We start from the raw sequence: 17933 nt of genomic DNA on the forward strand, positions 1-17933 counted from the left end.
TATATGTATGCTTGTTGAACATGTGTTCCTTTTCCCACGATAATAATTTTTTTTTATTTTGGCCTTTGGTCAATTAATCGATAGATATAAATATTCTACGTAAATATGTGATTACTAAGGTTGCGACTACGTAGGTAAGAAAACATGGTAAAAATAGCAGCTATATTAATTCCTTATGTAGATCGAGATTCTTCTTCTTCTGCTTTTAACTACTTCGTTCCTTTTGGCCTCGTTCTTTTTTGAAGTATACGGATTCTCGCGTTTTTGTTGTTAATTTTCTATGTAATTTTTATTTTTTAGGCCTTGTTGAGTTACACAGAATATTAATTTTAATTGTGTGAAAATAACACAATGTTGCTTGCTAAATGATCCTTCTATCTAATTACATAAAAAATTGCCTGAAAATTCAAATAGTAAAATAAACTGTTAAAGCTCAGTTAGTCAACGACGTAGCGTAAACGTAGGTTGACGTACGTAGCAGCATATAAAATTTACTGTTGATAGAGAGAGAGAGAAGCAAAGGCAACGTCACCGCCATACGGTGGTGAGTTTTCGTTAACACGCGAATCCCATAAGCTAGATCGTGTCTGCGTCAACCTACGTCTACGCTACGTCGTTGACTGTTTGCGCTTTTATTACGCTACAAATAGTTTTCCACTGGATACACTTGTTTTCAAAAGTAAAGAGGACCATTTTTTATTGTTCGATGAAAACGAGACTTTGCTATTTTTTAACGGGATTCCGCACCATAAATCTTTTTCTTGTAAATGATATTTCTCAGTCACATAGAATTTGTTTTGATAACTTTTGATTTTGAAATTTTCACAAAAGTCATTATTAATAAGACTGAAAACGAAAAACGTGGAGCACATGCAATAAAAGCATTAGATTTAATTGACAATAGTCAAACTACATAACATAGACCTAAAATTTCTATAGGGAAAGTAAAAATTTGAAATTTGATTTTAAGCCCTCGTTATTCATATACCCACATACCCACATACATACATATATACATATATTACTTTTCATACCAATTCAAGTCTATTACATGTGCCCCACGCTTTTCATTTTCAATCTCATAAATTGTTTATAATGACTTTTGCTAAAATTTCAAAATCAAAAGTTATCAAAACAAATTCTATGGGACTGAGAAATATTTTTTGTCTACTTTTAGTCCATTTATAAAAGCGTTGTATATTAAAAAGTTTTTTTATATTATTTATTTTCTACTACACACAACATACCAAGTTGATAAAAGCGTTGTAAAATACTGTCGATTTCATTTTCATATAGAAAGCTAACCACTTATTTTTTAGTAAAATCTAATTAAAATTGTTTGCCTTGGTTTGCCATATATATGTATGTATATTTATATTTTACATCGATTTTAAAGTATTTTATTCGTAATAATATATATAAATATGTATATTTTTTATAAATTTCCTTTAATTCATATTGTTTTAATAAATTATCAGTACAAAAAATATGGGTATTTCCATACGTCACATACGTGACAGTCGTACGTTTCAATGAGATACAAACAAGGAAAACATTTGTTTTCTTTTACTTTTTTAGACCATTTTATAGCACACAATTAGCTCTACATTTAGTCTAAAATTTTAAACAATCGAACCGCATGATCCCTTAATATGAGCAATTAACAGTGTCGTTACGTGACAAAAAAAATGGAAGTTGATTTTTTGACCTAAATCGGACCATAAATACGGGTTTTGAAAACATCTTGACCTTGGCGCCATCTAGCAAGACTATTTTACGCAAACATTTTTCTACTTACATAGCCAGTATACATATATTTAAAAAAGCAGATAATTTGGTTCATAAATACGTTAGATATATGACTTGTATTTTTTTTTTGCCGCGGTATACCTTCCGATGGAAACACCCATATATTATGCGTATGTATCTATGTATTTAATTAACAAAATTTGCCTTAGACAAAATCTCCAAATACAAATGGTTTCGTTAGATTAGTTGTCATGCATGGAATTTGGTTTGAGCTGTTAAAGAAAAAATAAAAATAAATTGTTAGTAAACCTTTTGCAAGTTAATGGTAAGCACGTTTCATTAATATTAGTGCCCACCTATTCAACATGAATTGTCGTTTTATCTGGTAAAACTATGGACAAAATAATCGTTCTATGTGAGGCTTTTACTAGCCAGCCAGTTCTGCCTAACCTTACCTAACCTCTCAACCAACAAGCCAGAATAAAATTTTTTTCGAAGTGAAGAAACTGCACCGGATGCGAGAAAGTTTACTATTGAAACGATATCACCGGAAGGGAGTGCCGCAGACCATTTGTGGTTTATGTTGGGTGAAAACTACGACATGCTTTATTTGAAAGGGTTTTTTGGCTCACATTTAATCGGGCCGATTAAAAGAGCAACAGCTTTCACTTTTGGTGGGGGATCTGGCAGGTCACTGTCCATATGTTTGGAAATACGTACGCCATCACTATCTTTTCTAAAACAAATATTGTAGTATGGACCTTCGTGAAACCAGGTTTTGGCTCAACTTCATCACAAAGCCCAAACTTACCCTTATGACTCAAACTTGTCAGGATCTGTCTGCCAATATATTTAATAGAGTTAGACTTTACTTCTTCGCTTTGAAAATACACTTGCAGTATTTCAAGGTGAAGGTTTCGCAATCCAAATGGGGACGGACTAAGACCATAATTGAAACTTTTTCGAGAATAAGGAAAAAAATAATTTGATTGTGTGCAGTGATAGCACAACTCAACTGAAGACAGTGGTCGATCCACCAACTACTTAGAAATTAGTTCGACCCCGCGAAATTCGGCTCGTTTTAAACATAACGAGCTGTTTTGTTCATAATGTCACGTCACACGAATGCACCTGGTAATGGCACATCTGACCAGTTCGCTTGATGGGGTTCATACCAAAAATTTGCAGGCCTTTGTAGGTTTAGAGGTAGAGAGCAGACGGGATTGCAGGAAACTTGTTTGGTTGGTTGCTGGTCAGTTTTGGGAGTTTAAACACTTGCCGTTTGAGTACAAGACAACCACATTTACCATTCCTGCCTTGAAATATAGATAGAAAGACGGAACACTCGTGCTTTTGCCCCCTTTGGAAGTACCCTCTTTGATTGAATGTAAGGAAGAGACATATTTACCTAACAAGGGTTCCTATTCAGAGAAAAATGTATTTGCCTGGCATTAACCTATTGAACCAATTTCTATCCCAAATGAAGCTGAGGAGATGCCAGAGTTTCAACTCCGCTATCTCTGCCAGACCGTTGAAGAAACGTGATCCCAGTTTCTTGGGACACTTCGACCTTAGCCCGGCGACAGAGAAAGTGGTTAAGTGATTCCGTCTCATTCTAATCGCAGTAGCGAGTTTGCAGCGAGTACTAGTTATATGCAGTAACCAGTAATGACGCCGGTATAGACTTTTACTGCAGATCAATTAAGCTTCAGAAATCTTCTGTCTTTTTCCTACTAAGCCGCCGCCAGTAATAATCTTGAGATCGCTCAGAGTTCCCGCTTGTTCATTATTCATTAAAAAGTTAGCAGGGATCAAGGACCTTACAGGAAGCGCAATAATCCATAGAGCCCTCGCAAAAACGCACACTAATGAGTTAGGGCTCCTGAAAAGATCCGACGGATCACTCACGAACAGTTGCATGGAACCCCTTAACTTGCTGGCCGAGGTGCGTTTTCCTGACTGCTTGGCACTGAGCACAGCCATTACCATCCACACGCAGACTGGGATAAAACGCTCCTACGCAGAGGATTGGAGAATCTCCACAGGACTGTTCGACGCGGATAGGATTAGATAGGCTATATCTGCCTCAGCACCTTTCAAAACACCTGGAGCAGATGGAATTTTCTCAGTTCCTCTTCAAAAGGGACTTCTCCGCTTGCTAACCTTCCTGATTCCACTTTTAGGAGCATGTTTTGCGTGGGGGTCGCTTCCACTACAATGGCAGGAAGTGACTGTTCGCTACATCCCAAAAGTTGGAGGAAAACCAACCAAGGTCATACCGACACATTAGTCTTACGTCCTTTCTACTAAAAATAATGGACAGAATCGTACTACAGGTAACGCTTTACATAGACACCAATATGCCTATCTTCCAGGTAGATCTACTATCCACGCTCTTCAAGGTCTAACAAGGAAAATTGAAAAGCCCTTGGAGGACAAAGAGGTGGCGGTGGTATGTTTATTGGACGTGGAGGACGCTTTTGACAACGCGGAACGCTCTCTAATAGACAATTGCGTCCGGCGCAAAGGTGAAACCACATGCCACTGGATATGAAATGTTCTTAAATCTAGAACCATTACGTGCACTATAAGAAAGGAAAGGGTCAGATATTTAGCTACAAAAGGTTGCCGGTAGAGGGGAGTGATCTCCGCTATGCCTTGGTCCATCGTAGTAAACTAACTAACCTGCCTTCTTAGCGAGTCATCCTAATCAGAGGCAGGTTTGAAGACACTATCTCCAACCTCCTAAAGAATGCTCTGAACATAGTCGCCAATTGGTGCAGTAACAATAGGTTAAACGCAAATCCTAAGAAGCCTAGCATAGTCGTTTCTCCAGGAAAAGGAAAAGGGACAAATTGCTAGAACCATTCCTTCAAGATGAAAAGATACACTTCCCCAAAGAGGTCAAATATCTAGGAGCTATCCTTGATGCCAAGCTCTCATGAAATACGCACCTAGATAGAATTATTCAAAAGGCCAGGGCCTCTATCTGGACCTGCCGGAAATTTATGGGACGGAACTGGGATATCAGACCTAGACTGGTAAGGTGGATGCCATCTGCAAACTCATTCTCACCTATGCTGCACCCAGCTGGTGGGAGAAGGCAGAAGTAAATTCCACGCAGGCTAAGATCAGCAACAACGACTAGCCTGCGTGGGCATCACTGGCGCGATGAGAACAAACCAACTGCGGCTCTCGAGGCGCTTCTTGACCTACCTCCTCTACACTTTGTAATCATGAAAGATGCTCTATTATTTACAGCAAGGCTCATCTCAAGGGACAGTGTAGAGTACAAAGAGCTGATACATTATTCCACCGTTAGGCGAAACTACTATATCTGGATGAAGAACGAAGCGCAACATTACTGGCACATTATGTGCCATTGTAAAGCCCTCACCAGTGGCTATGTGGATCAAATATGACCAGTAGTTGAATAGAGGTTTATTACCTGCTCCCTTCTCTAAATCTAATCTAATCTAATCTCCAAAACAATTTAATGCGGCCTCGCTCCCGAATGCCTTATTCCCAAAAAGAAATTCCGATTCGAATTTCATGATTCGGACCTGGTTGATCTGCCGGTCCATCGAGTAGAGGCCGGCTCTGGTGCCTTGCTCTATTTTTCAACCATCAGTATAGATGGATATACCCTATTCTGCCTCTGGAGTTCCTACATCCCATTCTTTTCTGATCGGGAACCTAATACATAGGTAATTAAGTACTGAAGTTCCAAACTCCCATATATAGTCAGTGCTGGTTTCCATATCACATTTTATTCCATTAAACCGGCCCCTTTTTTATTGTTTTGTGGGTCATTTGTTTAGACAATCATTTTAAAGCTAATACGCTTATTTTATGTAAAATCATGCCGTGTGAGATAGAGTGCGGGTTTCTGGTTTAAAAACAATTTTTGTTACCATAATCATTTGAGTTACTCACCGTGTTTGAATCTTTACAGCTTCTATAGCGTTCTTCATAAGTTGCTCAATGTCCGTACTTTGTCCCTTAAGCTTTATTTCATCGCATAAGGCTTGGACAAATGGACTGCCTTTCTCGGTGCGGTACGAGACATAACCTATGAAAGTTTTATTAGTTATTACGCATTATTTTTATTTTTTTTTAAGTTTGAAATATTGAATGTAGATATAAATACGAGTACATATTTATGTAGTTACCTTCAAAAGTACTATAACATTTGAGTATTTCGCTGGGAGATCCACGTGGCATAGAAGCGTCTTTCTTATATTCACCTGGTACAAGTGAACCCTTGCAGGCTTGTATAATGAAAATTTTCGGCTTCTCCTTTAAACTTGGTATATCTAATATGGGATGTAGCATTGTTTCATCAACATTGTATTCACCATCGCTAGCCGCAACAGAGTCATGAGCACTTCCATGGCTTAGAATAGCAATTACTAGACACGAGTAATTGGTGAAATCCTTTTTAATCACTAAAAAATTGCAAATTTTTAGAAAAAATGCACCTATGTATAAGCACAAAATTTACTTATAAAATGGCCAAGGAAGGCTTAAATAAAGTAAGTAAAAAATTTTAGTTAAACGGTTTTATTCTAAAGAAATATAATAACGATGTTAAAATGAGGCTAAAAACTAATTTCATAGGTACCAGGTACCTGTCATCACCCCTCTCTTGTAATTATTTTTTAAACCCGCTTGACTTAAATTTTTTTAAAAGACTAGATTTGACCAAAATCAAGCTAAATAAAACCGACTAAAAAAAAGGCACTGGAAGGTCTTGAGTAAACGGCTTGTGTTCAACTTTACGCTACGTAGCGTATTACTTTCGTGCAGGTCGCAAATTTTGACATGGCAGCTACCCTTGCAACATCGATGAAGAGGTAATGCGTGTGGACGCGTTCACGAGAATAGTTCCTCGCACGATCTATGGCCGTATTCGTGTGGGCCACGTATTCTCAAAAAAAAAAAAAAAATAGAAACACGAACTGTAGACGGTTTTTAATGGCATGACATAATTCACATGTTCATAGTTAAGCGCATGAAAATGCAACGATTTCAAATGTTGTTTTAATCAAACATCAACGAAAAAGGTTTAATATGAAGAAGATTTCAATAAAAAAAGGCAAGTAAGAGCAGCGCTGTCTTCAGCTATGCCGAAGGCTTCATACCTTTCATGAACATCTGAAGATTTTATTTTAACAGATTACTGCATTTGAAAAAATGTATATTCTAACAGCATACATAAATAGAGGAGATACATATATAAAAAATCATATCTAAACAATCAGAGGTATGGAAGATATACTTTATATAGCACCAATCTAAGTGATTTTCACTGCTGTGTGATCGGTATGTAAACCGGTAACACAATTTAATGGGTTTAGCTTCCTACATAAGGGAGATATATCGCAAAAACTTGTATCTGAACAATCAGTGGTATAGGAGATAAAGCTTATACAGCATAGCTTTTGACGATTTTCTCAGTAGACTTTGTATTATTAGTTATAAAATAGCTTACGAAATTTGTCGGTTTTAGCTGTACCAATAAAGGAGTTTTAGAGTAAAACCCCATATCTGAACAATCAGTTGTGTGGAGGCAATATATAGGTTATAGTGACCGGATCTTTGTTAATTTAACTGTAAACTTTCAGCTGATACCGAGTGAAAATAGTGCGAAATTTCATGTTTCTACTTGCATATATGGAGAAGTTATAACAAAGAATCTCATATCTGAACAATTAGTTGTATGAAGGCTATAGGTTATAGAGACCCGATCTTCGCCATTTTCACTGTAAATATTTGTTTGATAATGGGTCTAAATATTGGGAAATTTGATGTTCCCTGCTGCATAAATGGAGGGGTTATAACAAAAAATCGAATACATATCCGAACAATCAGTTGTTTGGGAGCTATATGTAAAAGTGGCCCGATCTTATTTTATTTTCACTGTACGTGTTCCGTTGATAATGAGTGACAACGGTGCGAAATTTCATGTTCCTGGCTACTGAAATGGAGAAGTTATAACGAAAAATCTCATATCTGAACAATCAGTAGTATGGGAGCCATATGTTATATTGGCCCGATTCTCCCGGTTCCGATAAATGATTAATAAATTATAAAAATACACCCATCTACCAAATTTCATCCGGATATCTTGAAAACTGAGAGGCTAGATTGCATACAAACAGACGGACATGGCTAAATTGACTCAGCTCGACATTCTGATCATTTAAGTATACATTTTAATGGGTTTATCTCTTCTTATTCTGGTACTTACAAACATCAGACCAAAGTTATAATTCCATTTCGTGCTCATGAAAGGTATAATAACCATTCTGAATTTTTGGCTGTTTACTGAATTTCGAAGGGTTTTGGAACGTAGAACGTTATGTAAAGCTCCAATACGCCGTCAGTTTGAGGCGTTTTTTGAACATTTACCAAGCGGGGCTTAGAAAGTTTTCTTCACCGTCTTGCTTCGTGATATTGAGTTCAATATTTAAAATCTAGACAAAATCTTATGTGGAATTGAAATTATTAAACAACCAAACTTCTACTACAAAAAAGTATTTTCATTCCATTAAAAATACCATGGAATGTTAGGGAAACAAAAAAAGCCAATAAAAAATCAAATATGGCTCTTATGAAGCATTAAAACAAGATGGCAATATAAATTCACAGCTTTTTACAATCATTTCTTAAATTCCTTAAAGTGTGCCCGCTCCAAAACTAACTAAATAATTTGTTAAGAGTAAGCTCCGAAAAGCCGAATAAGATAACGTATCAACGAAGTAGGCACGAAACTATAACCAATAAAAAATAAGACAAGACAAGATTGCAGAAAACAGCGGTTTCTACGATCAGTACTACCTCTTTACTTAGTTACTTTTGGCTTGGTTTAAGGTCCTGAAAAATACAAGGCCTTACTCATTTGTGAGATAAGATTTTGTGGCTGACGTTAGAGCAGCACAGACCACTTTAATAGCTCACTGGGAACTGCATATAGTCAGCAATAAAGATGGTCGTACTAAAAATAAACCTAAATTTAACTTTACAAGTAACAAATAAAAAAATCATTTAAGCAGTTAATGTATACGCTTTAAATACTTAGCAAGTTCAACACTTACATGCTTTGACAACGTCCTTGATCTTTTTCACGGTCGGATTCTTGATGGTCTCCACATTCAACTTATACTTCTGCAAAGTTTCACGTATGAGCCTCGCATCATAGTCGCTACCATCACGTTTCTCAAAACGCTCCTTATCGTTAAAGTCCACAGTATTGAAAATAACGGCATAGCCAGGTTTTAACTTAGACTTCTTACCAATAGCGCCAGCGCTTAAAGATTTTCGAGGCTGAATTTCAAGCAGCGCTGAGGGTGTGCTGTTAGCGTTACGTGAAACGAAATTTGATTTCGTTGGTGTTGATGCTGTTACGAAAAGATTTGCATCGGCTGATGGACTGGAACTGGACGCGGTTGAGGGCTTCCCATATACGCTGGCATAGCTGGCGGCTAATGGTCCGCGTGCGCGATTAGCATAAGGTGAGACATAAGTTGTTGTTGAAGTCGCCGATGGAGATGATATTTTTACACTGGAAAGCATTGTTCGATTAGCTGTGAAACCAGTACCAGTAGGGACGCCTGTCGATTTTCGCGCGGGGACACTTGTGCTGGCAGCAACGCCTATTGGTTTACTACTACCATAATTAAACAGAGGAGAAGTGTATGTCCCAATACCATTTGTTGTTGTTGTACTGCGTGTTGTTTTGCTCAAAGGTGCGCTGCCAATAGGCGATGAGTTGCCGCTGAGCGTTGTTTTACTCAGGGGTGAGCTAGTCGAAGACAATGAGGTAGTAATTGGTGGCAGTGCTCTGAGCGGTGAAGGGTGCCTGCCAAAGTTATCGGTGAAATTGGGAAATGTTGAATTACTTTCGTTGAAGCCCCTCCATGCTGCACCCGGTTTCATAGTGGCCGTCGTTGTGGTGGTCATCCTTGCACCTGTGCCAGTTTGATCGAATTTCGTGCGCTGCTGTTGTACGAATGAGGTCTGTGTGCGTCCATTTGTTTGTGTGACGGTGGTCTCCTCTTTGGTCCAAGGTGTTGAAGATTTGAAAAAGCTAGCGTTGGCACCAGTTATGTTGAGCAGTTCATCCAGTTCTTCTTTAGTCGGTGTACGGCGTATAGAAATTTCTGTGACGCCAGCCGTTTGTTGATGCGTCACCGTTTGCCGTACAGTTTGTTGAGTGATTTTGTTGCGTTCATTGTCATAAATGGTCGCACTTTGCTCAGTTGTATTTGTTGTCTCCGATTGCGCAGTTGCAGTGCGTACTTTCATGCGCGGATCCTGATGCACCAGTGCATTATTAAACTCCTTAGAATTATTCGGTTCCTTATTTTTTGAGTTCCTCCAAAACATTCTTTCACGAATACGTTAGATGAATAAGTATGTACACGAGAACTAATGTATAACAACTAACTGTTTATATCAATATGTATGTATGACACCACACCACAAAATTTTATCAGCACCGAAGTGATTAGATAAGAGAGCGCTTTGCCTTCTATGATCGACTGCATTGAAATTGTAAATTTGGCGAAATAACAAATCAAAATTAAAAACAAACGCAAAAAGTTGTAATGAAATTTGGAAAATTTTGTATCATAAATTTAATTTTTCATTTGATTTAATTTAATATTTCTTTATTTGATTTAATGTTATTCCTAGTCGGAAATCAATGCTTTAAGCGGCGTGTATGCTCACAAAAAATTTAAATGCGAATAGAAGCTCTCACGATTTAGTAAATATTTGTTGTGACTCAGCCACTTCGTGCTGTACGGTTTTTTCTTGGAAGAATGTAAGAGAGACCGGAACAGGTTTTTAGCTAAAAGCCTGAGTTTGTAGCTGCATTTATTACAAACGATTATTCTTAATATCTCCATATAACATAAAATATATAAATATTTATGTATGCACCACTATACTCATACATATATATTAATGAATTTGTACTGTATACATGTGCATTAGGGTGTGCCTTATTGGTATTGATAAAATTTTTGTGTAAGCTACAAAGCAAGACTCGCCATCAATATGTTCATTTGGTTACAAAAGTGTGCTGTGCGAAACATTTTTAAAATCGTACAACGAAAATAAAATTTTACATAGAATAGGAAAAAGAGCGTATAAGTATTTGTTTGAAATAATGGGTTTTTGCACGCTTATCTTAAATATCGCTACACCATTTTAATATCTCGTCAGTTTTGGAAGTTAGAGAGCCTTTTCCACATAATTTAAGGACTTCGGACGCATGGCTTTCCACTATCCGCGAAGTCCTGCTTTATGGGTAAAAGTTGAAAAATAAGGCCCACCCTAATGTATATAAACATTCATACATGTGTACATAAATATATACATACATACATACAATGTAAAAAAGAGGCGAAGGTATTTTTCTTGAAAGTGAAGTTCCTAGTAGAGTCCGACCGATTAATCGGCATCGGCATCGGCTAGTATCGACACAACATTGAGCATCGGCATCGGCCTTTTTCGCCGATTCTTTGCCGATTCTTTGGAATTTCTTTTCACATATTCAGGTGAAGCGACAGACAACAGCCAACATCAAAAAACATTTGCAGATAGCTCACAAAAATTACTATTTTTCGTTTGAAGGTGTTTCACTATTTTTCCATACAAAAGTATGTTCGACAATTTTCTTTTATACGGAGGACACTGCCAGCAAAAAAAAATTACATAAATTAACGTTATTTTATAGCAGCTTGAAACTTGGACTCCATTATACTAGAATTAAATGGTTTACAAACCATACCAAAATTCTGATCAAAAAGTTTGAAATTTTGATGAAAGTAAGCAGAATTTTTCTAATTTTTGTACAAAGTTTGAAATATGAATTTATATGGTGTTTGTTGTATACCAGCTAGACTTTTGTAAAAAAATAATAATAAGCATTAAATAAACAAAAGACAAATGTCAAAACCGGTAAAAATATCGCAATTCATTTATTTCGTGGACCACTATATGTATGTACATTAGGGTGGTCCAAAAAAAGTAAAGTCGGAAATTTAATGCTCTCACCCCCCTAGAATTGTTCTATACCGAAAAAAGTATACCCCTGTTTTTTTATTTTAAAATCAAAATATATTTAGAGGTCGCTCAACGCGCCAAAGTTTCCCATGTATTTTGTATGGGAAAAAAAAGACTTTTCGTAGAAATGGCATAGAATCCATGAAAACCAAAATTTTTCAATCTGAAAACTCTGCTTCTCTTCAGAAGACTTTATTTAAACATTTTTTTAATTTTAACTATTTTTTAAGGGTCTCCGAAAAATCCAAAAAAAAAATCAAATATACAAAAAGAAATATATAAAAGAAAAAAAGAAAAAATAGTTAAAATTAAAATATGTTTAAATAAACAATTGGGCATTATTCTCTGAAGTCCTCTGAAGAGAAGCAGAGTTTTGAGATTGAACAATTTTGATTTTCATGGATTCTATACCATTTCTACGAAAAGTATTTTTTCCCCTTACAAAATACATGGGAAACTTTGAGCGCTTTGAGCGACCTCTAAATATATTTTGATTTTAAAATAAAAAAAAACCGGGGTATACTTTTTTTCGGTATAGAACAATCCAAGGGGGTGAGAGCATTAAATTTCCGATTTTACTTTTCTCCCATACATTTTTGGACCACCCTAATGTACATACATGCCTAGCATATAAGTTCTTATGCATTGAGTTCAAAAGAGTGTATTTTAGTACAACACGAAATGAAATTGTATGTTCCTACATACGTATGTAATGTTGTCTAATAAGCCGATTAATTCAATTACACTGTGAGACAAATGGTAGGGGTCAGTGATCGGGAAGGGTTCAAACTACCGGGGAAAGTTATATCGGTAAAAAAGAAGTTATACGTGTCCCGGCGTTTCGCCGAAATTATTAGGTATGTTTTAAATAAAAAAAAAAAAATTGTTTGTGGTCTGTGCTTATAGGTTTTAGAGCTTAGTCGTGGTACAAAATGCTCTTTCCGATAAAGTGTTCTAGCATGTGTAACCCAATCTTCTATGGAATACAAGTTGGGTGAATTCGACAGGATTCGCTCCAGTATTGTGTTTGTTTTTTTGTATGATCTAATGTCAAGTTGAAGAATTAGGTGCAGGTTTAAGCAATTTTTTTATTTTTAGGTACAATGTCAGAGTCAAAACACAACCTTTTTTAGTTTGGCACAGTAAACCAACAAAAAAGTTTTTGGTTGTGGAAAACCATGTATTTTCTAATATTTTTAATCTAATATAATTAATACGGGTGTTCTTCTTTTCCATTTAGAAAAATCCTAGTGGGTGAGAGCTTAATATTTTTTTTTTTTTACCACCCTAATGTAAACTGTTTGTCAGCCAATAGCTACATATGGAGTGGTGGCATGATACGAAAGGAATGTCCTAAGCACAATGGGGGGATCGCTTACCAAGTTTCATCGGTTGGTGTATAGCTGAACAATGGACGCTATGTGCTCTTATTCCACCTCTGCCCTGGAGATCACGGACGGCTAAAAACTGACGAAGGTATACGGACACTACAGCATCATTCCAGCAGAGGTTTATATCATCAGTGATTTTTGTTCGGAAATGATTCTGCAGACGCATTTAAGTATACAGCCATGTCATTTGCAGCGACAGTTAGGCTGCACAAAAAGCCATATTCTCGTGTGAGATCAAATCATGTATGGTATGGAAATGTGTAATGAGGTTGATCCCCTTGGGAGAACACAACGCAGTACAGCTGCTGTGGATGTCAGGCCACAAAGGCATATATGGCCACGAAGCGGCTGACAGGCCAGCAGGAATAGCAGCAGCTATTCGACCAATAGAACTAGAGCCCTTGCTGTGCGACCTCGCTTTATCGGGAAAGAGGTAAGAGCAGAGGAACGGTAACTTTAAGGAAGCTATAACTTCAAGAGATCGAGGGAACTAATCCCACTCCGAATACCAAATTTAAGATTTATAACAGGTTTTCTAAAGGATTAGTGAAGGATACGAGCCTACATGGGGACTAGTGCAGACGACTCCTGCCGCTGCTGAGACTCGGTAGCAGAAACCCCATTTCATCTCCTTTTACGGACATCCACTCTCTTCCCGCCCCCGAAACTGTTGGATTTTTTTATACCACAGGACCGGTATGAGATTCTGTGATGAGCTCTGAGGGAACACTAGAACCAAGGTCGCAGTGCACATTCCTTATAAAATCTATCTAGCTATTTATTTATGGAATTGTATGAATTAACACCTTGCGGAACACAATCACAACGTTCAAATCAATAAAAAATTAGCACGTAATTAATAGCCCTGACCGATCGATGTACATAGGTATGCCCACTTCGTTGAGTTACATAATTTTGTGCAATGCAATGACCGATGCCGGACGCCTCACACACACAACTACATACACGGCGAAGCGATGCACACAGCGACGTAATGTAGCCAAAAATGCAAGTTATTTTGACAGTTTGTAGGCTTTAAAGCCGGGAAGCCCAAAAAGGTGTCAACACGAAGGCGGCTGGGCGTGCGCATGCGGCGCGGAGTCGCGTCGCTTAAGTCAATAGCTGCGAAAATTATTGCGAATAAAGGGTAAAGCGAATTTTGTAATTGAAATACTTCGATTACCATTTACTAGAGTATATATGTGCATGTACATTAGGGTGGGTATTTTTTTTTAATAATGCGCGTATCGCATATTAGTATTCTATGTACGTGTACTTCTAAGCAAATTTACCGAAGAAGCCATATGTCTAAAATCAATTTGTAGTTTGCCATATTTGCGAAAATAGCTTTCGAAAAAATGGGATAATTTTTACTGTTACGTCCTCTGGCGGAGGTTTTAAGAAAAAGATTAGCGCAGAAATGGATTCTTCATACCAAAAAACCCCTTATAGCATGTTTTTATACAAATTTCAAGCACTTCTTTACGACACTACAGAAAAATGCTAAGAAACTTATTTTCGCAATTTGGCAAACTCCAAATTGGTTTTAGACCCACGGGTTCTTCTGTGTTATATGCGCATAGTCGAAAAAATCTCTCATACAAATCGAAGCGCCCTAATTTACATACATATTGTATTTTATCGAATGCACCATGTGTTTATTCTTATTATTGTTTTGAAGCGCAACTCGGAAATCGCATTGCGTATGCAGGAAGCGTACGCGCAGGTGTATGTATGTCTTCAAGCTAGCTGATATCGCGTAATCGCCTATGGCGAGTGGGTTAGCGTAGGCGACAGAGGCAAATAGTAACGCGCGTTCACGCAGTCGCATTGCGGGCGTGCGGATGCGCATCGAAATGATTTGTAAATTCATGCCAAAAATTAAATGCACACAGACACAGTTAATGTCAATAAAATTAATTGGGCACACAAAGTAGACAAAAATCAGCCAAAACCGAAAGTAAAATACTTACAAAAATTGTAAATCGAAAACCGAAACGCACACTGTGCAGCGCATTCTGGCGAAATCGAAACTCGTTAATCACGAAGTGGCGCACGACTCCCCACCACCACATTTTGCATGCATATAAAAGCGTTTTTTAATCCAAGCCACTATGTCAATTCAATACGATTCCCCGAACGCGTAGCACAGAGCACGGATTAACGCGAATACTCAAACAACTGATCTTATAAATCACATCACATCGAAATGCGCAGCTTACTCGTGATCGCCTGCACCTTAGCCATGGCTATGGCCATGCCTGAGCCACCTTCCCGCTATGGACCACCGCCAGCGCCACAAAAACAATATGGGCCACCACCCTCGGCACCAGCGGAGCAATACGGCCCACCACCAACACAGCCACCCTCGCAGCCACTACCCGTTTACGGTCCACCAGCACCCTTCTACGGTCCACCACCAGCCACTGAAGCTATTGTCACCAAGAATGTGTACGTGCATGTGCCACCAGAAGAGCCAGAGCTGTATCAGCCAGCGGCACCTATCCAAACTGCAGTGCCAAAGAAGCATTACAAGATCATCTTCATCAAGGCACCAAACCCACCAGCGCCAGCGCAACAAGTGCTCCCACCACCTGTACAGGATGAACATAAGACACTCGTTTATGTGCTTGTGAAGAAACCAGAGGAACAACAGCCATTAATATTGCCATCACCTGCGCCAACCGAACCCAGCAAACCAGAGGTTTACTTCATCAAATATAAGCAACAACAAAAGCCCGCTGCTCAATATGGACCACCACCAGCACCAGCTTCCGAGTATGGTCCACCAGCGGCGGAGACATTTTAAATACCTAGCAAGTACCTTCAGAGATGTGGTGTAGACGATGCTACTTGTATGTACATAGTTGAGCGCTTACTATTGTAAATAGATTTCAATCCTCCTACTTGTACTTAGCACCTACATATGTATGTACGTACGTACATATGTATATGATTTTTTAAATTAGTACAATTTTTTAAGCACCTTCCAGACACAATTTTTATGCGCATAATGTTGATTTTGTTATTTTTTGTTTTTGTTGTTATACCAAAAGTCCTATTAAATTATGACATACTTTAATTTAGGTCCATTTGGTTTCTTGATTGAGGGCGGTATGAGGGTTAGTTTTATGGTGATTCTTTCTACAAATTAGAACACTGTCCTTTGTAAATTAAAACATAAAATTTCTAAAAATTGTGTTTAGTTGTCTATATTTGGTGCTTTAACGAGTCCCCATAATGAAAACGATCTATGCGACATTTTGTTCAAAATTTTCCTTTTGATACAGAAATGTTCCTAGAGCATCAAGATCCATTGTTGCATCAAAAATAAAATTTTGAAAAAAATGCCGCTTACATCTTTTTCGAAATTATGATTTGACGATGATTTTGCTGGATGGTTGGTTTTCTCATTGTCATTACACCCTCATGCATAGGTCATCAGCTCAATAAGACTGTGTTTTGATAAGATTCATTTCGTGAAACAGCTTTAAAAATAGTGGAATATCTTTTCGTAGGCCTATTGACTTTGGCTCTAAATGCTTCAAGCAAGAGGAAGAAGTTATTGTACCTGGTTACAAAAAAAGGCGCAAAATACACCCGAAACAAAACTTAGTGTAGGTTGTAGTTAAGGTCGAGAACAACATGAAATTCAAAATTTTTCTACCAACCTCCTTAAAAAACCATTTTTACGTGTCTTTCCGCACTAAAAAAAATTAGCTCGGTTATTTTTTACCCAATTTTAAGTTTCCGTATGGCTACGGAAAGAAGAATATTTGCATTATTTAAAGGAATAATAAGTTTTGTGAGCATATTGTAAATGTGTAGACAATTTTTGGAATAAATCTGAAGTTTACACAAATTTTTATTCTTTTTCCCACTTCGACCACCTTTATTTCCAAAATTTCAAAAGAAAATACTCGCTTTCAGTTATTACTTCGAAAATAATGTTTAATTCCTAGTAAAACTGGGTACCATTTATAAAACTCAATAGACAATTTCGGAAGTTATGAATTTTGTAAATTTTTTTCAAAAATTTCTTCTATGATATTTCACCGAAAATTTGAATCAGTTGTATTGGATTCTCTTTGAGGTTTCATTGGTTCGTCTAGTTAAAATCAAGAAAAATTTTAATTTGTCTTTTTATAAGAAATGTAATAGCTAAGTTCATAATTTTTTTATGATTTTGGTGAATCTAGGTACCATTCAAATTAAACATTCTTTTCGACCTAATAAATAAAAGAGACCACTTTCTTTTGAAATTTTGGAAGAAATGTTGTAGAGGTGGGAAACATTATTAAAATTGGGGAAAATTACAGATTTATTCCAAACATTTTCCACATACATATTTGCAATGTGCTCACAAAACTTATTACTACTTTCAAAAGTACAAACATTCTTCTTTCCAAGGTCATACAAAAATTTAAAATTGGTTGAAAAACAACCGAGCTCAAAATTGTTTAGTATTTGAACTTTAAAAGACTTGGGCGAGCTTAAGATATTGACCCAAAATTGTCATCTTTCACAGAGATTGTTTTGAGAGCATTATGAACCATATTTTTGCTATTACCAATAAAAATTAAAAAAAAAAAACGAATTTTCGGCCCACGCTAATATAAAACCTTGGTTTAAGGTCACATTAGTGTTGTTATTTGTGAAGAGCACAATGACTTTCATGTCGGATTGGCGTTTAGTCCGCTCTCCCTCGTCTAGGTC

General features: G+C 37.2%; 2 protein-coding genes across 2 annotated transcripts; one reads left to right on the forward strand and one right to left on the reverse strand.

Moving 5' to 3' along the window:
* Positions 1-1878: 1878 nt before the first annotated feature.
* Positions 1879-10672, reverse strand: LOC118744422 (mucin-5AC-like). Its single transcript, XM_036477434.1, has 4 exons — positions 8850-10672; positions 5922-6197; positions 5686-5821; positions 1879-2021 (listed from the first exon to the last, which is right to left on the reverse strand). Exons 1-4 carry the CDS (start codon positions 10138-10140, stop codon positions 1955-1957), a joined length of 1770 nt encoding a protein of 589 aa, XP_036333327.1. The 5' UTR covers positions 10141-10672; the 3' UTR covers positions 1879-1954.
* A 4685-nt stretch (positions 10673-15357) lies between these two features.
* Positions 15358-16348, forward strand: LOC118744423 (extensin-3). Its single transcript, XM_036477435.1, has one exon. It carries the CDS (start codon positions 15427-15429, stop codon positions 16024-16026), a length of 600 nt encoding a protein of 199 aa, XP_036333328.1. The 5' UTR covers positions 15358-15426; the 3' UTR covers positions 16027-16348.
* The last annotated feature ends 1585 nt before the right edge of the window (positions 16349-17933 follow it).

Source organism: Rhagoletis pomonella, unplaced genomic scaffold (genome assembly GCF_013731165.1).
Source record: "Rhagoletis pomonella isolate Grant_MI unplaced genomic scaffold, Rhpom_1.0 Rhpom_scaffold_00008, whole genome shotgun sequence".
In the NCBI taxonomy this organism is placed as follows: domain Eukaryota; kingdom Metazoa; phylum Arthropoda; class Insecta; order Diptera; family Tephritidae; genus Rhagoletis; species Rhagoletis pomonella.